Raw genomic sequence first — 24,572 nt, forward strand, 5'->3', positions numbered from 1 at the left:
CCTGGGACCAGCTAATGGGGGGAGTCTGGTCAGGAGGGAGATCAGAGAGAGAAAAGAGAGGGAAGGCAGGAGACTGACTCTGCCTCCCTCTGTGTGAGGCTGCCTCAGGCTTGTCATGTCTCGCCTCCCAAGGGGCTCTGCTGCCTTCCAGGTTGTCCTTTGGGCGTGGAGGTGGGTCAGAGCCCTCTACCCCAGGTTGAAGCAACCTCCTTTATGGGTTCCTCTTTGCTTGTCTACACCTTTATGACTTGTCCCTTGTAAATAAACTCTCCTATTTCTAGTGGCATTTGTTTTCTGTTGGGACCGTTACAGAGAGCATCCCACATCAGTCAGTCTATAAAGAGCCTTTTCCCCTTTTTCATACCTGTGTACTGTTCCACTGTATTGAATTTAATCAGTGGTCTGATATTCCTAGTCTTGTCCTACTACAAGCAATGCTGTGATGAATGATATTTGAAGTGCATTTTTTACGTGGTGAAATGCATTCATTTCCTAGGACTAAAAGTGCCACAAACCAGGTGGCTTAAAATAGAAATTATTCCCTCACAGTTCTGGAGGCCAGAAGTCTGAAATTCGGGTGTTGGCAGGGTTGGTTCCTTCTGGAGATCTTGAGGAGGATCTGTTCCAGGTCTTTCTCCCAGCTCCTGCTGGTTGCTGCGAAGCCTTAGTGGGCCTTGGCTGTAGACAGATCACCCAGGTGTCTGCCTCCAGTCTTCACATTGGCTCCCACTCTGTGGGTCTCGCTGACTCTTAAGGACACTTATCATCGGACCTGAGGCCCACCCAATTAATTCAGGGCTTCATCTCAATAAGATCCTTTATTTAATCATGTCTGCAGAGGCCCTTTTTCCAAATAAGTCACCTTCACGGGTTCTGGGTAGACGTATATTTGGGGGACCACCATCCACCCTACTACATGGAATATATGTATGTGTAGGATATATTCCTGCGGCTGAATTCCTGGTTCAAAGGACATGTGACTTAAACTTTTCTCAGTAAACTTTTAATTTGCATTTCTCTTACGATGAGTGAGGTTGAATATATATATCTTCATATCTTTAAGAGTGATTTTCATTTTCTCTCCCATGAATTCTCTGTTGTTACCCTTTGACTGTTTTTCTCTTTGGTAGTTGATATTTTTCTCATTGATTTTTAGGAGCTCTTTATTTATTAGGGATATTAACCATTTATCTATAATAACAGTTTCAAGTATTTTTTGTTTGTCTTTGCTATACAGAAAATATGTTTGTGTAGTTGAATTTGTCAGACTTTGTTTTTATGCCTTCTGGATTTTGTATCATAGTTTTAAAAGCCTTCCGCTTTCTAGTTATAAAGTAACTTCCCCATGGTTTATCCCCTAACTTTATGGTTTAATTTTGTACTTCTGAATTTTTGTCAATTTGGAATTCAACCCGGTGTAAGATGTAAAGTATGGCTTCATTTTCCCCCCCAGCAGCCATCCTGTTGTCCCAATACCAGATGTTAATTATTCCAACTTTTTTTCACAGATTTGAGATGCCTTCTTTTTTCTATAGTAAATTTTATAGGTATTTGGGGCTATTTCTAGACTTCCTATCCTATACAGTGTCCCAGACCAACAGTATTTTCTGCCCTTCCCTGGCCACTTGAGGCTTTTGTTCCATAAGGGAGAGCCATCCGGGTAGGGCTTCATGCAGTGCCTGCTGCCCTCCTCCAGGCCTGCACCTCAGAGACGGGCTGTCTCCTTTCTCCTCTCCTGCCCCAAGTCCTTCTGAGCATCTGGCCAGCTCAGACCCCCACCCCTTCCTTTCCAGCTCTGTAGAGCATATTGAAATATGCTTTCCGGTGAATAAGTGACAGTGTCATAGAGATAACCATGAGTCATGCACTCTTACTTGTAAGAAACGTAGATCATTCTCAAACTTGGGCTTTTTGCCTCTCGTGACCTCCCAAGGGATGCTGGAACAGTGGTCGTTAATAACGACTGGTTTAGCAGACGTAAGAAGCGTGTTTGGTGGGGAGGGTGTGGGAGATGGGTGGGCAGGGAGGGTAAGACATCAGTGAAGCAAAGAGAAGCCTGAGATTCTAAACCCATGGCCAGGCCCCTGACCTTTCAAGCAGCAGAAGGCCCTGGTCTGGGCACAAGGAGTCATGGCGTCTCAAGGTCATGCGCTGTGTGGGCATTTTCATCACCTGGTCTGCAGTAAGGTAGCGGTGGTAACCCTGGGCTCTGGGACCAGGTAGAGCTGGACTTAAACCTTGGCTCTTGCACTTACTTGCTGCATCCCCTTGGGCAAATAACTTCTCTGGGCCTCAGCTTCTTACCTCTTTGCTGGGAATGTCAATAGCACCTACTTGCTAGCGAGGAGTAAATATAAAATGTGTGTGAAGTGTTCAGTGCAGTGTCAGTTGTGCTCGTTAAAAGGTTGCTGTATTGTCACTGCTTTGCTGTTGTACCAGCATCACTGCTGGAGGTCATTCAGGCACTTTCAAGTGTGGAATTAGGATGCAGGAGGAGGGCGGAAGCTGGAGCCACAGATGTGGGAGCATCTGCTCCAAGGTGAGGAGAAGGGGTGTCAGCAGGAGTGCAGGGCGGGCCCCGGGAGCACCAGCCTGGGGAGGGGCTCAGAGGAAGTAGAGCCGGGGAAGGAGACCAGGTAAGTCAGCAGGGAGAACGTCAGGCCGTGGGGTGTACACTGCTGGAGGAGAGCATGTCAGAAAGCAGGGTGTGGTCAGCACCACCTGCTGCTGCAGGAAGGTGGGTGGGCTGGGAGGCACCTCTCAGACCAGGTGACCAGACAGGCCAGCTCCTTCTGCACTCGAGCAGGAAAGCCTGAATGTTTAGGTTACTCCTAAAAGTCCCACAGTCCCACGTCTGAGTCCCAAAACAGAACCCTTTCCAGGCCGAATCCTTCCTTGCTTTTCTTCAGCTTAATAAAGTCAAACAATTGCACCTAGTGAAAGGCCCCATCCTGCTGCTTACTTTCTGCTCCTAGACAAAGGCCAGCTCCCCCATTCCAGCAGCAAGTAATTCCTCCTGGATATATGTCGTGGATGGAGAACAGCAAGTCCCCCATCCCTGACGGTCCAGCTGCCGTGGGAGGCTCACTCTAGACACACCCTAGGTTCTGACCTGTGTTAAGAGCTTCCAAACGTTCTGAGATGTCTCAGAAGTTGGATCCAATGTGCAACTAACTGATATCATATTTGAACCTTTGCTTTATTTTTTTAATTATTGAATTTATTGAGGTCACACTGGTTCAAGGATTATACAGGTTTCAGGTGCACAGTTCCACCACATACCATCTGTACACGGGACTGTGTGCTCGCCACCCCAAGTGAAGTCTCCTTGAACTTTTGCTTCACTACACGGGCAGGGCTTTGGTTTCACTCAGAATTCGACATTTATTCAGCACCTCCTGTGCCTCAGGCACTCTGCTGGGCATGGGGCGCACAGTCCCTTTCCTTTCAGGAAGATGTACTTCATTCTTTCCTTACACACCCACATTCACTCACCAGGAATCCTGTTGGTTCTGCCTTCAAGATATTTTAATCTGACCATATCACATTATTTCCAGTTAGCACCCTCACCCGCCCTCTTGCCTGGACTATTGCAGTAACTCTGCACAGATCTCCCTGTTCTGTCCTTGTCTTCCTACAGTTGATTTTCATCACAGGAGCCAAAGTAATCTTTAAAACATATGGCAGGATGGAGAGTGCTGAGATAGTGGGGGAAGCTGAGAAACTGGGGACAGCGGCAATTTCACATATTGTAGTCAACACTGAACAAACCTTTGAAGTTGGCAAGGAAGGGAGCCAGGCTGCTATCTGGGGAGCAGCTTTCTAGGCAGAGGGAGCAGCGAGTGCAAAGGCCCTGGTGAGGCTGGCAAGGGCCTAGAGAAACAGAGAGGGGACTGGTGCCCATGGGAATGGAGTGAGCCGGGGGCAGGGGACAGGAGCTGAAATCAGAGAGATAAAGGGGGACATTTGGGTAGGGCCTGATGGGAAATATATCTGAGTTCTGTGTACCTGGGGATTGGGAGCCATTCATTCATTTGTTTCACTTAACGAACATTTCTTATGTGCCTGCTAGGTGTGTGGCACTATGCCAGGTGCTGAGGATACAGTGGGACATACAGTCTAGTGGGAAAGATGGACATTGATCAGATAGTCACACAAGTTAGTGTATGGTTACCAACTGTCACATCTGCAGTACCCTCGCAGAGGAGTCATTGGGGGCTCTGACCTGGTCTAGGGGATTCAGAGAAAGTTTCCTGTGGAAGTAACATTTGGTCTGAGATCAGGTGTAGGTAAGGAGGGGTGGGATGCTCTTGGATGAAGGATGCCAAGGACACGGGCCCTGAGGGGGCAAAAACCTGGGCAGAGGCCAGTGGGCCTGAAATGCGGACGAAGGGAGGAAATGCTCAGTGAGGCTGGAGAGGAAAGTAGGCTAGAATGTGAGCTTTGGTGGTCCTAGTGAGGATGTTGGCTTTTACCGTAAAGTAACGAGAAAGCTCTGAGGAGTTTTAACCACCGGGGAAATAGGTCAGGATTGCAAGTGCTGGGCAAAGCCCTCTGGTGCCGTGGAGGATGGGCTGGCGGCCTGAAGGTGAGCAGGCCAGGGGAGACTCTGGAAGCTGTTGTGGGGGCCCCGGTGAAGGATGGGGACAGCTTAAAGTGGGAGACAAGGGAGGAAGCTGGGTGAGGCTGCGAGGTAACTTGAAGGTAAAATCTGTGATACCCGTCAGTGGGAAGAGAGACTATTTGAGTCTCAAAGTAGTTGCACTAAAAGAAGAACAGCCAGATATTATAAGCTTCATAATGTGATGCAAGGGGCAGCCACCTACCAAGTTTTCTTCCCTACAAAAAATAAAAATCGTAACTGAATGTAATCAAGTCTTTAGACCTAACTGCTAGTTTATAGAAAACACATAGGTTAAATGCACCACGAGGAGAAAATCAGAATGTGAGACATTGCAGGGAACAAAGAGCGTGAGGAAGCCCTAAACCAGTGGCATGGTGTAGACTGAAGACATAGGAAAGGCAATGTTATGTGTTTTATGCAATGTGTGGACCTTGTTTGGATCCTGATACTAACAAGCTAAAAGATTTCTTTGAGATCGAGAAATTTGAGTGCAGACTGGGCTTTAGAAAATGTTAAAGAAATACTTTTCATTCTGTTAGGCACACTAATGGCATGGTGATAAATTAAAATGGCAAAATGTTGCTAATTATTAAAGCTGAGTCATTGATATTTGGAGGTTCATTATGCTTTCTCTCTATCCTGGGGTATGTTTGAAATTTTCATAATAAATGAAGTTATTAAAAACAAAACTTCATGGAAAGTGGAGTTCCCACTGACGTAGGGAACACGAGGAAAGAGCCGGTTCTGACGGGGAAATGATGAGTTCAGTTTGCACAGGTTGAGTGGGACGTGAGTTTGGCGTGGGACTTCTGAATGGAGGGTCCTGCGTGCAGTTGGTGGGAGTTTTGAGGACCTCTGCTCTGGAGATGTGGCAGTGAGTAGATGGTGACTGCCGTGTGGGCTCGGAGAAGCTACCCAGGGCAGGAATCAAGAGTGGTAAGGGGCCCAGGCCTAGCCTTGAAAGAACTGGAAGATGCAGTGGCCAGGCAGAGGGGGCTGAGCGTTGTGACTGAGGAGGAGCCAGAGGATGGGGTCACACATGCCAAGGGAAGTAGATGTTTCCAACAGGAGGAAGGGCTAACAGAGCCTGATGCCGCCAAGATGCCAGGCAGGACGAGAGCCAAAATGAGTCCATTGGGTTTGCGTCATGGATGGAGGCTGCCATGTGGTTGAGGGACAGGAGTGAGGTCAAGAGTGAATGGGAAGTGACGCAAAGGAGACGGGGTGTCTAGACGAGCTTGAAGCCGTATGTCTGTGAAGAGGAGGAGAGGGTGGTGGCTTGAGGAGTGAGGAGATGAGAGGGTTTTTGTTTTGAAGGGGAGCCACTGTAGGGTGCATTAGGATGGAGAGAGGAGTGGCCCAGGCCGAAGGAAGAGGTGGGCGTTAGGCAGAAGTGGTGGCAGGAGGGGATGAGATAGGGGCTTGACCCCTTGATTCTGTGGAGAAGTAGGAGGTGATGCCGCCTGCTGGTGGAGTGGGAGGGTTTGGGGGCTGGAGGTGGGAGTCTTGGGAGAAGGCTGGAATTTGCCGCGGAAAAGGGTAGAATGGCTGAGCAGAGAAACATGGTAGGAGCACCCAGTGGGCGGGGGTGCTGATCATGGTGTGGCAGGGGAGTCGGCAGGAGGCTGAACCAGGGCAGGGCAGGTGGTGCTGGTGGAAGGCAAGGATGGTGTGGGTGTCAGCGTGGGGAGAGGTCCCTGTGGCCCTCATGACTAAGGAGGACTTCACGGAGGACCCTGGACCTAGAGCTATGAGCACGCGATTTTGATTGTGGGACCCTGAAAATGGTGCCCAATGTCCTTTCAACTCCAAATTTCCATCTCATATTATAACCTACTCCCCCCCTACACACACACACCTTTTACCCCTCTAGTCCCTTCCCACCTCCTGCTTCAGAACAGCCCTTCACTTTCCAAGTCTGATATGAGTTCAAGGTTCATGTCAGGGTTGTCTGCAAGTTTAAAACTCTGCTGTTGCTTCCCAGTCCCCACCAAAAAGCAAGCAGTTCATTAAGCCTGGGCCCAGACTGGGTGGCAGATGACCGAATGCTGCTGGGTCCCCGTCTGGCTGGGGAGCTCAGGCAAGACTGGGCAGCATGCGGAGGAGAGGCCAATGGCAAATCGGTGCTCTGAGGCTCACTCGCCACTGTCTTCACCCCTCACCCGAGGCTCTTCAGAAACACAAAGGATGGTGCTTTGCTCACAGAGAGTCCTGGATGCCTCCCAGCCTCACAGTGGGCTTTCCCCACTCGTGCCTGCGGGGTCCCTGTCGCCCAGCACTGGCACCAGAGCACATTCCGTTCATGCCTTTCTCAGACCCACCAGCTCTCTGCAGGGCTGGGGCCACCAGCCTCATCTCTGAAGTTGCTTCTGTGAGTAGTACCTATTGCTTACAGCCCAGTGGAAGGACTGGGCAACACACGAGGCATTTAAAATGTATCCTTTGTCTTTCTAGCTTAACTCAGGTGATCCGAAAGTTTGCCAAGCAGCTGGATGAGTGGCTAAAAGTGGCTCTCCACGACCTCCCAGAAAACCTGCGAAACATCAAATTTGAATGTAAGTACTGAGCATGGGAGCTGCGGTGAAGGGGGAAATCATTTTCATTCCAGACACATTCATAGGTTGTTAATAAAGTCATTACAACAATAGCAGCTACCATTTACTGTGTGTTACTACAAAGCACCAAGTATGCTTAGCGCTTTCCATACATTAACTTATTTAATCCTTACAAAATGTTTATTGCAGGTGGCACACCTATTTTCATAGAAAAGGGGACAGGCCCACAGAGGTAGTGAGGAGCAGAGGCAGGATTGCTCCCAGCTCTGTCAGTTACACCAGAGTTTCTGCTCATCACCTTCATGTCCTATCTCGCCTAGTCCTCATGCCACTTCTGTGGCGTAGGACACAGTGTTCCTGTTCTACAGATGAGGCTTCAAGAGGCAGAGAAATGTGCCCACAGCCACACAGCTGCCAGGAGTGCAACTCCAGTCTGTCCGACCCCCAGACCCGGAGATTTCCCCTGAGCTCCTGCCCACAAAATGAAAATGGTGATATCAGGAGACAGAAAATAGCTCAGGAACTCACATATTTAATTTTCTGCCTAATGAGAAAGCCAATTTAATATTTCTCAAAGGGGGTTGGGACTGCGAATCTTCTCTTTGCTGAGCGTCACCCCGCATTGCCCAGCATTGGTTTTGCCTGAGGAAACTAGTCCGATTTCTGTCTTGATGTGTCTGCACTTGTAGAAGACTCACGTGCTGTTAAACAAAGATGAAATGATTTTCAGCAAATAAAAGTTTTAAGATATATGTTTCTTAAAGCCCCATTTGAACATAGCTTGCCATTCTTGCCCCAAATCGGAGCCCCCAGGAAAATGAAGGGGATCAAATTACCCTCGCTCCCCGGGCGCAGGGAGCCCTTTCAGCCGCTCCGCGGCCCCTGCCGCGCCCACCGCCTATTGATAAAGCCCGCTTTATTTCACGGCTCTCAGTTCTTTTCTTTTCCCGGGCACTAAATTCCACATCACAAAGTTAAAGAAAAAGTAATTAAGGGCAAGGATTAACGATTGATCAGCCTGGAAAATTAGAAGTTCATCTGCCCCCCATTCCTCCACCCCACGCCCTATTTTTCAAGCCAAGCTGGCTCTGAGTACAAATTACAATAATCCCAGTTCCACTTCTGATTGTTTCTTGACCAGTTCAAAAATTAATGAGAGAATGCCTGTGCTGGTTTTAATTATGCTGACAAAACAAACCTGTTGAAAGTTGGCCGTGAGGAGCTTTCTTAGACCTTCCACCTGTGGGTTCCTGGAGACACCCACTCTTCCCTGGGAGCCTTGGGGTGCACCTCAAAAGCCGGCAAGGAGTGGAAACACCCACCATTCCAAATAACTAAGAATGAAGACCCTGGGCAGGCACGTGGCTTGTCTGTTTCTAAATCCACGGAAACAAGATCACCCCACTGCAGATCATCAGTTACCGCATCAGTGTGGGAAACAGAACCATCAAACACGCAGCAGGTCCCGGAGCGCCTTTGATGAACCTGACAGAGTATGAACGCAAAGCCACGTTCAAGGTGCAGCCGGGCTCCAACCTGGGAGCAACCCCTAGCAGCGCACCGCCGAGGCTCAGTCAGGTTCCTATTGGATGGACCACTTTTTAAAGGGCCTTGTTCAAAGCTTCCACTGGATTCCTGCAATTATTTATGGGGAGAAGTGATTGAGCTTGCAATTAGCTAAATGAAAGACAAGTAAATAATCGCTTTTACTCACGGTTGATTGACATCACAGTTTCTCACACCTGCTAGTGTGACTTTGAAACGTATGCCCCAAATATCACCAATTTAGGAAACAGTTGTCCAAATGGGAAAACAAAGAATCCAGAGCCGGGTTGTGCCATGGGCACCTATAATGGGGTTAGGCAATGAGACAAATTCAGGTAAATAAGAAAGTTACTTTTTTAAATCTGCTCCTGGGAAATCCTGAGTAGGACCATAAAGCCAGCAAATATTTCAAACCGCCTCTTTTCTTCTTTCAGTGTCAAGACGGTTTTCCCAAATTCTGAGACGGCAGACATCACTGAATCACCTTTGCCAGGTATGTGTCCTGAGCTTTGTGCTCTAACTATCTCCAAGTCACTACAAATGAGGGCAGATGCACAGGACACCTCCCCACAGGATGTCGGGTGTGGCTGGGTTATCTCTCACTGTTATCTTTAATTTCTACATACAAGGAATAAAAATGTTAGCCAATCACTAAGTAGCTTCAACTAACACACAAAACCATTTCTGACATCAGTTGCCTCTTAACCTGTTCTAGGTTCTCAAGTTTGTATTTTCCTTCTGTAAATTGGGTTTTCTCCGCCACTGTTGACTTGTTGGGCTGGATAATTCTTTGCCGTGAGGAGTTGTTTTGTGCATTGTAGGTGTTTAGTAGCATCCCTGGCCTCTACCCACCTGATGCCAGTAGCACCCCCAACCCCCCAAGCCCCACCTGGATTGTGACAATCAGGAATGTCCCCAGACACTGCCAGTGTAGCCTGGGGCACAGTATGCCTGGTTGTGACCCACTGAATCAATGATTCAAACAGATATGGAGGATGACTTGTTTGTAGTTTTTGTGTCATCCAAAGAAGTTCAAAGCCACGAAGCATATTAAATATTTAGCCAATTTTATTTCAGCCTGCCTGTTAACATTCATTAAAATATTAATGATCTAAAAGCAGGAGGAGCAAGCTGGTGGCTACAGGTCAAATCTGGCCCTCAGATGTGTGGGGTTATTTTTGTTTGATTTGCATATGTTCAAAAAAATGTTTTACTCAGTCACTAATAATTGAAACTTGCAGATGACAGCTGAACACCCAAACTTTCTGTAGAGCTGACATCCCCAGAGCTGCACATCCCAGGACAGTGATCAGCTGGCCAGGCTGAGCTTCTCTCCAGTGGCAGGGTCCTCATCTCCCCCGCATTCTGTTACACTTCACTCATGTGTCACCTGCCTGCCTGCTTAATGTGTTTGGGTTTGCAACCCCTCCTTTCTAATCTTGGTTCTGGGTTGGTGCCAGCTATTGAAGGTCAAGGTGGGTGGGAGGGAGGGGCTTGTAGTTAGAGTGGCCTGAGGCAGCCTTCAGGCTAGGAACCAGAATGAATGTATAAGCCGACACCCACACACCTCACTGTTCATGCTCTTCCCCTGGTGTAAACAGCACAGGGAGTGATTTAGAGACCCAGGGAAACCCTTCGAAGCTCCTGCAGGCAGGTGCGGAGGCCACACCTGCCACTGTTCTGGGACGTGGCAGAGCCTGACAGATTAATGGGATTCAGTGAAGAAAACTAATACTGGCAAATTAAAGACACACTGCCCTATTTCCAAGGGTGCACACCTTGGGTCACATCAGGGAACTAGACTTGGTCTTGGTGCGTACCTCAGGGCTCAGAAAGTTTAGGAAAGCCTTTGGCCCTTAACGCACAGGAAGGTAAAAGCACCCACACTCATGCCTATGGGTGAACATGTGCCCGAGCGCGTATGCACACACACATACACACATTTATTTATATGAAAAATATACGCTGTAGAATTCCTGGGGTCAAAGCTATCCTAGCCCCAGGGTCAGCAGGACCATTCCTGGGTCTGGGACTGTCACTTCTCAGGCTCTAGAGACAGAGAGCTACTGAGCACAGAGCTCCCGTCCCGCAGGCTTGCATGGGAAAGCGGGCAGGTCTCGGCCTCATCCCATTGTTCCGCGGGGTCAAGACCCAAGGGTCTGTGAACAGGGGTTGGGTCTGGCCCGGCGGAGTCTGGCCAAGGCCACCTTGAGGTCATTTTTGTTGTTGTTAATCCTCAACCTGAGGATTTTTTTTTCCATTGATTTTTTTAGAGAGAATGGAAGGGAAGAGACAGAGAGAGAGAAACATAGATGTGAGAGACACATGGACTGGTTGCCTCCCGCATGCGCCCCTACTGGGGCTGGGGAGTGAGCCTGCAACCGAGGTATGTGCCCCTGACCAGAATCGAACCCGCAGCCCTTCAGTCTGCAGGCCGACACACTAACCACTGAGCCAAACTGGCTGGGTCATGAGGCTGTTTTTTAGCGAGAAAGGGAAGTCAGTGTGAGAGAGCCACAAGAGAAAACAGTGTCCGGATCTTCTGAGTTATGGGCTCACCTACTTATTTGCTAAAATTGAGTTTTCCTGAATTTCAAAGTAGTTTGCAAAACGCCATTGGTAGGTTCATTTAAAAGGCTTAAAGGAAATAAGGTTCAAGGGTTCTCACCCACCAACCCTGAGCTAATGAGCTGACTGGATTGGATCGCAGGCCTCGCGAACAGTGATCCACAGCGCGGACATCACCTTCCAGATGCTGGAGGACTGGAGGAACGTGGACCTCAACAGCATCACCAAGCAAACTCTGTACACCATGGAGGACTCCCACGAGGAGCACCGGAAGCTCATCATCCAGCGTAAGACGAGACACTAGGCCTTGTGTCTTTTTTATTTTTATTTTTTTAAAAGAGAAAGTATCCTTGATATTTGTGGCATTCCCACCCTGCCCTTCCCCCTAGGATCCCCTCCCTCTCATAGTGTTCCTGTTAAATGGGCCGGCCCAGATGGGAGGGCTAATGGGCGTAGGACACGTGTCGGTATTGCTGGGGAACACGGGTCCTGGTGCAGCTGGGCAGCACAGTGTCAGCAGCAGGCCTCCCATGTGGCCCTCAGTGCCAGACATAGCCCCACAGGTGGCATGAAAAGTGAGAACAAAGCTCTCTGCCTCTCTCAGTGTATGTCAGCCCGACCCAGCCAGATGAGTCAGCCTTCGTACTGGCAGGTGGACCTTTTGATCACCTTAAATGTTTGAGAAGGGGATGGATGGGGATTTGCTTCTGCGAACATATGTTCACGTCCATGTGGGCGAAGACTGAGGAAATATTGCTCCAGATACTATCCTGATGTGGTCAGGTGGTTCTCAGTAGTAGTGGACATGGGAGGGGCAGAGAACACCACCATCACTACCTCATCCTTGCTGTTCCCCAAACACCCATCACAGCCTGGGCTCTGGGCACCCACAGCCTGGGAGCCTAGACCAGGGTCCTTGCTATGACCTCACTTTGCTCTGCCTTCCTTTCTCCTGCCTTTGCGGAAAAGGGAGCGTGAGAGAGAGAAGGGTGTCCACACTCCTCGCAGCTCTCAGAAAGGTTGGTGCTGAGTGTGTCCAGGTGGTGGGGATATAGCAGCTGCTACACCCTCACCTTCTGAATGGGGTGAGGCCCAGGATCCTGATACTGACATCGTTCGAGATGCTGCAGAGTGGCTGTCCCCTGAGACAAGGGGCCTGTTCTCCCGAGAGCCCCTGGCCCCTCGGGTTCCCAGTATGTTCCTTCTACACTAATGTCAAGGGAAACTTTTTTTATCCTGTCTAAGCGTGTGGTGTTGATAACCAAATAAAGTTCCCCAGATAGTCCTACTTAGAGACTGTTCCCCCGTTCTGAATGCTTTTCAAAAGCAGATGGAGCAGGTGAAACGTTGGACCATGTGGACCTTCCCTGGGCTTCTTTCCTCGTCAGCCCCAGAGCTCCTCTCAGGCTCTTCTCTCTCCCCTGTGCAGCCCCTGCCTTCTTTCCCCATTAAGAACTTTAGAGATAAAGAAATAATTCAGCTTATGCCAGGTCCCGGGTCAGACCCACCATGCGCACGATCTCACTTGCTCTCCACATCAGCCCCATGCAGATGTTCTCTTATCACCCCCACTTCACAGATGAGAAAACTAGCCCCAGGGAGTTAGAGAACCTCAGCCAAGGGATACTAGACTTGGACCTTGAACCCAAGTCTAGTCTCAGGTTCCCCACCAGGAACTAGCACTGTCACTTGGCAGAGGAGCTGAGGAGACAGAGGAACGAGACGTGGGCACATCTCAGAGGTTCCTGGATCTTTCGAAGTTCTTCAGTCGCACTTCCTCTTTTTCTTTTCCCTGCTCCCCTCTAGAGGTCCATGGAAAGCATGGCTCTGGGCATCTAACAGTGCCAGCAGTACCTCTGATGGCTGGGTCCCCAGGGCCGCCTCCTGGGCCAGGCTTGGAGGAGGTGCCGGTCATGTCTGTGCAGGACTCAGCAGATGAGTGGGGACCAAGAGCATCCGACTTCGTCATCCTGCTAACCATCCTTAGAGACATTATACTCAGCTCTCCTCCCCTCAACACCTTTTGTGGGGAAGGAATGTGACCCAGACTCATAGGGGAAACAGTCAGCATCACTTATATTAGGGACCCGCAAGGCTCTGAGCCTTTGCCGCAGTCCCACAGAGGTCCTGGTGGTCTCTCCAGGAAAGAACCGTGTGGGGCTTTCTCTTCAGGCTCCCTTAGACCTGGGGTAGGACGATGCCCTTGAAGGGTGTGATTGCATTCTTCTAGAGGACAGGGTAATGCCTTTCCGTAAAAGCCAGTGGGTGCTTGCCAAATGCCTGTCCTGGGCCAGGCACTGTGTTAGTTGCTGGGCAAAGCACAGCGAATGCGATGGGCAGTGCCCTTCCATGCAGGGCTTAGAGCTAATAGCACATTAGAAGTTGAACAAGAAATTGACGTGTTGCGTCTTACCAAAGAGGACACGCTATGCGATGCAGTGCCAGGACAGGGGGATGGAGGGAGGGCGCCATGTCTGCAGGCAGATGGCCTGGCACAGGGGCATCACCCCTGCACCCCCAGACAGCTGGGAAGTAGGCCCCTGAACACAGTGAGCTGGATCCAAGGTCAGCTTGAGCAGGGTTAGGGGCAGCTGTGTGCTGCACTCCCCTTTCCTTGCAGGCAGGTGATGACAAGTCTGTGGGTTCTTGCTTCAGGGGTCACCGTCACCCCGGGATGTCAGTCATGCCAGGGAATGAGAGTCTGCTTACTTAAATTAAAAAGCACTGGGATTTGCGGATGCTGGTGCAAATGAATAAGGGGTGCTGTGGTAAGAGCACGGGGTTGGGATGCCCAACAGACTTGGATTCGAACCCTGGCTCTCACACACTGACTTGGCTTCTGAATCTGTATAAAGGGGCTAATGCAGAGGGATTAAATGGGAGAGTATGTGCCCTGTGCCTGGTGCACAGTGTAATATAATTATATGAAGTGGTTAGAAGGCAAGTACTTGAGTCAGACCATGTTTTAAACTTGCCTCTGCCATTCTCTAGCTATGCAACCTTTGGAATGTTACTCATAACATGGAGCCTTGGTTTCCTCGCGTGTAAAAGCTGGGTAATAATAGTACCTACCTCCTTAGGTTGCTCATCCATTCATTCAACAAACACTTGAACACAAAAGGCACTTGAGTAGCTACTATGTATCATGCACTGTCCTAGGCTCTAGTCTCACTACATTCACATTCTAGGGATGGTCTGAGGTTGAATGAGTGTGTCCACGTACGTCGTTTAGAGGGTGCCTGGCGCATGGCAAGCACTGGATGACTGTTAGCATTTTCGCCGCCGCCGCCACTGACTGAAGCACAGTCGCTCAGACACACAGACAGTGGTACAAAGTGAAAGAACACAACCCACGAGAAGCTCAGAGACTGGGCCCAATCCCCTTTCCGTCCCTAACGTGCCCTCTGACTTCGAGTGGATCATTTCACGTCCTTAAGACATAGCTTCCTGGTCTGTAAAATGAGGCGGGTCAACTAAGTGACCTTTCCCAGCCCCTTCTCACTCTGCAGCGCTAGGCCCTTCTGGTGGCGCAGGAAGCCGACCCCTGTAGCAGCCATCAACTAAGTAAAATAGGACAAATTGGCCATTCCAGTGAAACGGGAAAATAAAAACTGCTCAGGCAAATGAAAGCTGCAGACGTGTGGCTCTTGAATTGTGGGTAGACTTATTGAGTTGCACATACCAAAAAAAAAGTAATGCAAAGAGGAGTTTCAAACTGGAGAGCACCACAGAGGTGCTTCTGTTTCCCGTTGTGCTCCACCGATTACAAGGTACTTGCTGATTCGGTTACCTGGCCTGCAGCTGAAGACGGGTGCGAAGGTGGTACAGTTACCTGCCTTTCACCGGTGCAGAAGCTGAGGGCACAGACTGCTTCCTTTGTCCCACGCGTATTCATTAAGCACCTACTTAAGTAGTGCCCAGTGCTCCTTAAGCTGAGCGCTCAGAGCTGGGTGGGCTGCTGCCCGATATGGTTGTGGTTTAGCAACATTTGAGTGATCAAATGTGCCCTCTCCGGGGGCATAGAGCAGAAGAGCAAGAGTGCCCTGTCCATTCACGCGAGCCTGCACCACTGGGTAACAGCTGCATCTCAGGCCAGGCCCCAGCTACTGAAGACAGCGGACAGGAAGAGGCGGGAGACGCGCACATCCACACGCACACACTACAGCACGGGCTTACGAGCGCCATAGTGAAGGCGGGGTGCAGGAGATGCAGGGCTGGGAACATACAGAGGGGCACGATCGGCTCTGCTGGTAAGAGGCACGAGGAGGGTGGAAAGAATTTCAAGAAGGGTAGTTTCAGCTGGGCCACGAAGAGCCAAACAGTCCAAGTGGCGGGAAGTGCCTGGAGAAGCAGGACCTGGGGGAACGGCAAGGACTGTGGGGTGGCAGGGTTTAAAGCACGCAGAGGCATGGGAGGTGAGCCCGGAAAGGTGAGATGGGGCATATTTTTCTAACGCCTTGAATGCCCTGCTAAGACTGGGGGGGTTTTAGTTTTTTCCATTTTATGCCCTTGTTCTTTTTAACATGTGTCTCTGTTTAGACACAGTGGGTGACGTGTGGGGCTCTCCTTTGTTTGACAGTGTATCAGGAGTTCGACCACCTGCTGGAGGAGCAGTCTCCCATTGAGTCCTACATCGAGTGGCTGGACACCATGGTGGACCGCTGTGTCGTGAAGGTTGGTAAGCGGGAGCCAGGGGTGCAACCCTGGGCCCTGTAGCCCCTCACTCACCTTTGTGACTGGTGGGTAGCTCAGAGCCCCTCAGGGAGCCACCTGAAGGTTCCCCTGCAGCCACGAGCCTCAGGGTGGTGAGGTGGGGCGGGGCCCCCTTCAGAGGGGTGGGCTGCAGGCCTCCTCCCCTGATTCAGCCAGGTCAGCATCTCTTTTACCTGTTACGTACATTGGGCCTTGACAAAATATTTCATTTTTTCAAGTGTATTTTTGCTAATAAAAACAAAACGTTGAAAACCACTGCTCCATACTTTGAATTTGGAGACCTTACATAGGCCTTCCCAGCAATTTCCAAAGAGAGTGATAAATGAAGGGTCAAGTCCACCACTGTTACAGTCATTCCCTTTCTTGTAGGTGGCTGCCAAGAGACAAGGGTCGCTGAGGAAAGTGGCCCAACAGTTCCTCCTGATGTGGTCCTGTTTTGGCACCAGGGTGATCCGGGACATGACCTTGCACAGTGCCCCCAGCTTTGGTAAGGCCACCCCGGCCCGCCCCCAGGGCTCTGTGTGTCAAGGTCGCCTCTCAGGGTCAGCCACAGTCTTACTGGTTGTCTCTGAGGCCACAAGGACATTGCCCTGAAGTGTATCTGTTCTGGGGGGACCATATTCTTAGAACTTTCAGGCAGAAAGATGACATTGTGAGTATACAAACCTGAAAATGAGAGGTTCGCACACAGGCAGTATTTGAGTTTAGAGAGGAATGAATAGCAGTGGCTGCTCTCCGTTTGCCAGATGTTCCCAGAGAATGCTGCTTCCATGGGACAGTTTTGCAGGATTCCAAAGTGTACAAGTCCCAAGACTGGGCCCATGAAGAAGCCTCTGAGTTTGAACATTTGCAGCTGGCTTGACACTCCCGGGATGGGTAGACCATCTGAAGTTTTCTTTAAAAACGTGCCCCAGTCTGATGCCTAGAAGTGGATTCCCATTTATTTTCCTCGTCTTTACTGACCCTCCCTTCCAGGGACATCCCTCCCCTCAGCCTTCAGCTACCGTTCTCCATGGCACGGGGACCTGAAATCCGCCCAGGGGTGCTTGTTACAGTCTCTGCGGGCAGGAACCTAACCACCGACTTGGGGTGGACGTTGTGTTCCTTTGTGGGACACAGAGTGGAGTATGCATTGAGTCCAGGTCATCATTAGCGAAGTGAGGTGGGACTCTGAGGCATTGTCCAGACACTGGAAACCTCAAAATGCTTTGGCCTCAGTCTTCTAGGCATTTCAGTGAAAGGCTGTTGGTAAATGTCCTGGGTAATTGCTTCAGCTCCATTTTACTTTGCAAGTGGAGATGTGGTTTCAGTTCTCATTATCTCCAATTAAGCCAATCAGCTCTGCGGTTTGCTCAGGGTTTAATTTGACACTTTTCCATCCAGCTTTCTATGGTCTTGTCACCATTTTCCAGTTGTGCTATACAACCAAGTGAATATGTGGTGAAACAAAGAAGGCGCTATTTTTTCTAAACAGCTCCGTCCATGAAAGGCTGTGTTTACCCAGTCGGAGAGGCGTTTTGTGGTGGGTTTCTTTAATCTCAGCCTTGGGAAGGTCTCTGAATCTGCCTGCACTGTAGCTGCAGATGGAAATTCTCTGAGCTGTGGTGACTGCTACCTGGCAGTGCCACCAGGCCTGGCGTCTTGATGGCTTCCAGCTCAGCGTTGTCAGTGTTAGGACCTGCTACCTCTGGCTCTGGGAAATCGTTCACGCAGAACTGCTTTCAGTTAAGCGGGTGGTTGAAAAATATTTGAGATTTTTTTCATTGTTTCAAAATCAAGGAATCAACAATATCACACACAAATCCACATCCACAAAGCAAGCCTCCTTTCCTTGCCGTATCTTCATTCTTCCATTTGTGTATGTTTTCAAGTACCCTCTTTAGGTGGGAAGCGATTTACTTTACAATATTTTTTGAAATTCATTTGTTTTTACTAAGTTAACAGTTAATCTGATAAAGGTAGTTTGGACAGTAGAACAAGTAGGGTTTTATGAATAGGTTGAATTTATTACTAAGAAATATTGTTCTTTAAAAGGTGTTTATTTCTTTTTGAACCACACACAGTTTTAGGATATACTGGAAACCCAGACAAATGGCAAAAATGATCATAAATCTTTTAGAAAATGAAAGAAAGAGATTATACCCCAGTATCACTTCTGCAGTATTTTTCGACCCTATATGGGTTGAAATACCTGTTTCCAAGGCCATTTTGCAAATGATCTGAAATGTCCCCACTCATCTGACTCATTGTCGAGTTTTGCAGCTTGGGGTGACAGGCAAGTTGAAAGAATCTACGGCAGACAAAAGCCCAGCTCCCCCTTTCTGCCTGTATGTGTCAAAGACACAGTTGGTGGCTGTGTTTGGGTCATGTGTTCCCTGTATAAAAACAGCTAATTAGGAAAAAGAGCCCTCTGTTCCCTGGCCCCTCCCCCAGCCCAAGGGGCCAGCTCCGTGTATCTTATAACTCCCTCACGGTCCTTGTCTCGGTGAATGGTGTGGGGTTTGGGTGTCAGCGTAGCAGGCTGACCGTCACAATGATCGTGTGGAATATGACAATGATCCGTGGGGGACTCTATCACCTCTTCCCAGAACAGCCCCTTTCAAAGGTAGTTGACTCCTTTCTTCTCCTTAATTCCTTTTCACTCTTTTCTCCCTAATTCCTTTTCACTGAAAGAGCCTATGCTGTGAACTAAAGTAGCCAGACTTTCTTTGCTGCAAGCAGCGGTTTCTAGAAAATTAGTCCACGAAGGTAGACTAGCAGGCAATGAACTTTGAGTCCTAGTAGAGAGGAGGAAATTAGAGCTTTTACTTAAAAAACAAACCATATTTTCAGGTGCCTGCTCTGGTCTCAGCTCTTAGGATGCCTGGGTCCCAGTCAGCTCAGGTGCCTTCGCCCTTTCCCTCTGGCTTTCCACCAGCTGCCTGGATCTCACAGGAACTCCTGGAAGGCAACAAGAGTTCCTCGAAGTACTCTGCCCAAAACGATTAGAAAGAAGCCCTGGGTTCGATGGCTCAGGGAGCAGCCCTGTGTATGATTCCCCAGGGTTTCCCTTTTTTACACACTTGTTTTCAGGTCTAGCTTCAAAGTCCACTCGCTCGGGCGAAGCCGGGGAGGCCACGTGGGAGTGGTTCTGTCTGGGAGCAGCTGCCAGACCAAGCGGCATGACCATGACCGAGCCCTCCAGGCTGCTTCTCTGTGCTTAGGTGTCCTGGCCTGGCTCTCTTCCCCAGAGCCTGCTAATTACAGGATCTTGATGTTAGAGGTGTCACTCGGGCCTCCCCAAGCACTAGGAGGCAGGAATCACTTTCCCTGTATGCAGGGGAGGAAGCAGGGACCCAGAGAGGAGAGGGGACTTGCCCGTGGACGCCCAGGAAGTTGAGTGGAGCTCCCCCTGGCATCTCTGCTGTGCTAGACCTCGTGTCCTCTCTGCTAAGCCACACTGCCACTGCCTCTTCTTTCTCCAGTGACATACTAATAATAAAAACAAAATAACGTTAACTGAGAGCCTAGTATACATGGCACTTTCTGGTTTAATCCTTATGACCACCTGGGAGGTCCCCTCTGCCTGCCATCAATGGGACAGATGAGGGACCTGAGGAGAGCATGAAGCCAAGTCAGGACAATGACAGTCATAACAAATCTAGGAAGCACATGCTACCACTTAATGCTCACATTAACTCTGCAAGCCAATAATGACAGGCGCCTTTTACAGAGAGAGAGAGGGAGGGAGCTTGAATTTTTTGCCCAAGATTAATATGGCAAGTGGTGGGGCTCTGCTGCACAATGTAATCTGCCTGACCGCAAAACCCAGGCTTTTTCAGTGACCACAATTAAGACAAGTACCCTGGGCTTGGATGCATGGACAAAAAGGCTAGACAACTTTAGTTAATCTTCATGATGATCTTTTTAAAAGATCCATATGGATGGATTTTTAAAATTTTTGAATTTATGAGGAAAAAGGAACAATAATTAGACTATCATGAGTCATAAGAGGTACCAGAAGACAATGGAATAATATCTTTTAAGTGTTGAGAACAAGGAACTGTCAACCATTATTCAAGAGTGAAGGTGAAATAGAGACGTATTCAGTTATACAAAGACTAAGAGACTTTGGCACCCATAGAACGTCAGTTAAAACAAAACAAAACTATGAAAGGATGCATTTCAGTGAGAAGAAATGTAAAGCCACAGTGAAGGTCTGCAATACAAGAAACAACAATGTTCTAGTTATTTTTGCTGTGTAACAAATTACCCCAAAGCTAAGTGGCTTAAAGTAATCATTTAATTATTCTTATGGGTTCTGTGAGTCAGGAATCTGGACAAGGTACAGCAGGGATGGCTCTTCTCTGCTCTGTGATGTCTGGGACTTTGGATGGGAAGACTCAAAACTGGTAGTGAGTTGACAGCTAGAGGTATCTTCCCTCACGTGTGTGGTGCCTGGGCTGGGATGACTTGGCGACTAGGGCTGCAGAGCAAGATGCCTGCAGGTGGCCCTTCCACATGGCTTAGTTTCCTTGCAGCGTGGTGGCCTACGAACAGTTCAGCTTCTCACCTGGTGAGCTCAGGGCTCCACATGTGAGTGTTCTAAGGAGGAAGCTGCATTGCCTTTTATGACCCAATCTCAGAAGTTAAGCAGTGTCACTTTCTCCGCATGTGATTGGTTAAAACATTCACAAGCCTATGGAAACGGAAGGGGGTGTGTAGACCCAAATTCTCCCTGGAAGAAGTGATAAAGAATTTGAGGGCCCCATTTTAAGATGAGAGAAATTTTGAACTATGGAAACATTCAATTAGCTATTGATTCTAATTTGAAAACTAATTTTTGTGTGTTTAAAAAGAGTAAAACCAAATTCTAGGAAACAATAGAACATGGGTTGGTGGGAAGAGAAGCTTCAAAGAATAGTCAAAGCATGCCAAGGTCTTGGGATGCTAAATACAGCTAGGTGGTGAGTACACCAGTGTTCATTTTTTAAAATAGGTTTTTACTGATTTTTAGAGAGAGGAAGGAAGGAGAGAGAGAGAAAAACATCAATCTGTTGCCTCCCACATGTACCCTAACCGAGGATTGAGCCCACAATCTGGGCCACCTTTCAGTGCATGGGCCGATGCTCAACCAACTTGAGCCACACCGGCCAGCGCCCAATAATCTTAATGATTGATTTCTGCTTACTAAGGACACTGTAGCTTTTGTGGAGTCAGGGACTATGCAGCTTTAAGTTTCCATTCTACTTGGAGCACTTAGTACTATAGTAGGCAGGTAGCAGTAGCTCTGCAAGCTCTTGTTGTTTGAAAGATGATTGAAAATTATCAGGCCAATTGGGTAACCAACCAGAGTCATTAAGGAAGGGAGCGTGAGGCCCCAAAGGGACACTTCCCCTGGAGTGCTGGGCTCGAAGTCCAGCGCTGATGTTTTCAAGCAGTGGGTCCTAGGCAAATTCTTCTCCTCATCAGAGCTTTGTTTCCTTGTCTTATAAAACAGGAGGGTTGTTTCTTTCCATCCTTGTTGACTTAGAGCAACATGTCAGGAAATATTTCTTCATTTTGGAGATTAGTTTCCTTTTAAACATTTGGTGCTATCTTTTGACTTCTTTGACTTCATGAACAAAAGAGAGGGGGGATCTTAAAACATTAGTAGCAAAAGGGACCTTAGAGATAATAACAGTAGTTGGCATTTATTAAGCACCTACATGTGCTTGTCCTCATTATGGTGCTTCTGTGCCATAGGCTTTACTGTCCCTTGCTTAGAGGGCCATGCTGCAGAGTGATTGAATCAGACGGCCATGGGTTCAAGTCCCAGTTCTGCCACTTAATAGCTGTGTGACATTGGACAGTTACCCCTCTAACACTCTAAGCTTCAGTTCTTCCTTTGCAGGAGAGCATCACTCATCGCAGGGAGCTGTGATGGGGGTTACTTGCAACAATAACCTATAGTGGCTGCCACAGTGAGGGGCTCACTGAACGACTTAATTTGTTTTTCACATTTACAAGGAGTAACTCATCTAAGGTCCCAGTTACTAAGTGGCAGAACTGGATCGTGGTCCACAAGACCCATTTCGGGGAAGTGGCTGGAACGTTTAGTTTTGGAGACTGCATCTCACTGTGACTCAGCAAAATCCAAACCTTGCTGAATTCCAAGTGGGGTTAAAAAACAGACACAGCCCCCTGGGATGGAGGAGGAATGTGCAGGATGGGAGGCTTTGGCCTGGAGCCCTGTGGGCACAAGGGTGGGAGGCTGTGGCAGGCTCCCTAGAGAGGGTAAAGGAGTAGATGCACATGACCTGTGGGCATCCACTGGCCTCAGAGTTGAGCCAGAGATTTTCCTCTGTAGCTTTGCTAGGCCACACTAATCAGTCTACCTGAGATGAAAGGGGTGGGGTAGGGGATGCAGAAGCCAGGTATCATTAAGGAGAAAATTGATGAATTCCACCAAGGAGGAGTCATCCAAAAGCCCCCAACTGGCCCCATCACCTTTTTTTTGAGACTTGAAAGGGCATATAGTTCACAACTCAAATGGCCCATACAGGGACCAAGTCCTTTGTGCCATCTGGGTCTTCTATGAGGAGATTGGACTAGGTGATCTCTAGGGGCATGGGAACAGATTTCAGAGCCAGACCAAACTGAGGCAAACCCCTGCTCGATTACTGCTGGGCAGACCCATTTCCCACCTATAAGAGGATAAGATCCCCTGTCTCTCAGTTTGTTGTAAGGATGGGACCTGGGTGAAGTACTTAGCAGAGTCCTTGGCACATAGTATGCAGTCAGTAAGTGGTGAGTGTGGTGATGATGATGATGATGACAGCGATGATGACATTGATAATAGTGGTGGTGGAGACGACAGAATCACAAGAGAAATAAAGCCAGAGAGTCTCAGGAGGCCTCTAAACAAGCACACTAGAGGGTGTGGGGGAGGAAAAATTATCCCCTTTTTCCTCTTAGAGCTTCTGGGTGGCCTAATAATAAAATTGACATGAGACAGATCAACAGGAAAAGAAAATAACAAAATGTAATGATGTGCGTACATACAGGGATCCATAAGAATATGGGACCCAAGGACAGACCGCGCAGTTGAGGCTTATATGCCACCTGGGCTCAGAAGAAAGGGGTTGTGGTTTGGGGCGTCAAGGGCAGGAGGGCAATTCATGTGGAGTTGAACAAGCAGCCATTTGGTGAAGTGTTCGCTGGGCCATCTTACGATGCACACAGGCTTATTTCACTGCGTAACACCCTCTAGGCCCATCCGTGTTGTTGCAAATGGTAGGATTTCATTTTTTATGGCTGAGTAATATTCCACTGTCTGTATGTACCACAACTTTTTATCCACTGGTCTATCGATGTGGAAGCTAAAGAACAAAATAAATGAGCAAACAAAACAGAAACAGACACAAAGATGCGGAGAACAGACTGATGGTTGGCAGAGGGAAGGGGTTGGAGGGATGAGTGGAGGGCTTAAGATGTACAGGTCGGTAGTTACCTAATAGTCACAGGGATGTAAAGTTGAGCAGCACGGGGAAGATAGTCAATAATACTGTAATAATTCTGAATGGTGCCAGGTGGGTGCTTGAATTATCCGGGGGATCACTTTGTAAAGTATGTGATTGTCCAACCACTATGCCATACACCTGAGACTAATATAAAATAATATTTGATGTCAACTGTAATAGAAAAAAAAATTTTTTTTAAATTGGGGGGAAAAGGAAAACAAAACACTGGGACACAGAGAGGACTTTGGTCAGATGGGCCTTGCTAGCTCCCCCGTGTCACACACTCGCTCGTACTAAACTGGTCGCCTGTGACACTGCCTCCCTTCCTGGAGCAGGTCCTCTGTCTAAGTTCTTTCAGGTAGTTGAAGTAAGGTCAGAGGTTCTGACTGAGTCTTTTGTTTCTTAAAAATAACCAGCATACAACAGTCCCCCCAAAGAGGATATTTTGGGGTGGCAAATTCTGCTCCCCCTCAGGAAAATTGGAAGAGGAGGCCCTTTGTCAAGGTGGGGGGTTTGGGGCGTTTGATGGGACAAAGGATCTATGTGGGGGTGCCCATGGAGTTGGAGACACGGGGCTGGAGCTGAAGGCTGGGCCCATAGCGACAGCACCACCTGCAAGAATAGATGGTTTCAAAATAATATATTATCAATTTTGTCACCTTGCGCAAGTACTTGACTTGCAAAATAGGAATGAAAATACCTACTTTACAGGGTGGTTGTAGAGATTAAATTAGAGAATATATGACCTTGAGATAGAAACTGGCATTTTGGAAAATCTTTTAAATGGTTGTTGACATCCCTTTTTATGGAATAACTTCCTTTAAATTGAGAATGGAGAGAGCTACTTGAAAATACCAAATCTTTTCAATTTAATACTTTTCCAAGAACCATGTGCTAGATGGAGGTCTCAGAAATCAGAAACATTTAAGGAAATAACACAGTCTTCCCAAATTTAAAATTTTAATTCTGCTCCTGGAATTGGGTAATTGGCAGATATCAAGGAACTAGAAGGCAATGTCCCTGCCATGGACATCCTTGAAGTCCAGTTGGGAAACTGAGGTATGCTTGTGGAAGAAATAAGACTGG

General features: G+C 48.4%; 1 protein-coding gene across 1 annotated transcript in view; it reads left to right on the top strand.

Moving 5' to 3' along the window:
- RFX4 (regulatory factor X4) overlaps nucleotides 1-24,572 on the top strand; it is a 119,864-nt gene that overhangs the window by 70,675 nt on the left and 24,617 nt on the right. The window contains exons 9-13 of the mRNA XM_081128166.1: nucleotides 7,079-7,179; nucleotides 9,159-9,217; nucleotides 11,435-11,579; nucleotides 15,872-15,966; nucleotides 16,375-16,492. Coding sequence (XP_080984292.1) covers nucleotides 7,079-7,179; nucleotides 9,159-9,217; nucleotides 11,435-11,579; nucleotides 15,872-15,966; nucleotides 16,375-16,492 — 518 coding nt within the window. The remainder of the gene's footprint in view (nucleotides 1-7,078; nucleotides 7,180-9,158; nucleotides 9,218-11,434; nucleotides 11,580-15,871; nucleotides 15,967-16,374; nucleotides 16,493-24,572) is intronic.

This window comes from Miniopterus schreibersii (genome assembly GCF_964146895.1).
Source record: "Miniopterus schreibersii genome assembly, chromosome: 2".
In the NCBI taxonomy this organism is placed as follows: domain Eukaryota; kingdom Metazoa; phylum Chordata; class Mammalia; order Chiroptera; family Miniopteridae; genus Miniopterus; species Miniopterus schreibersii.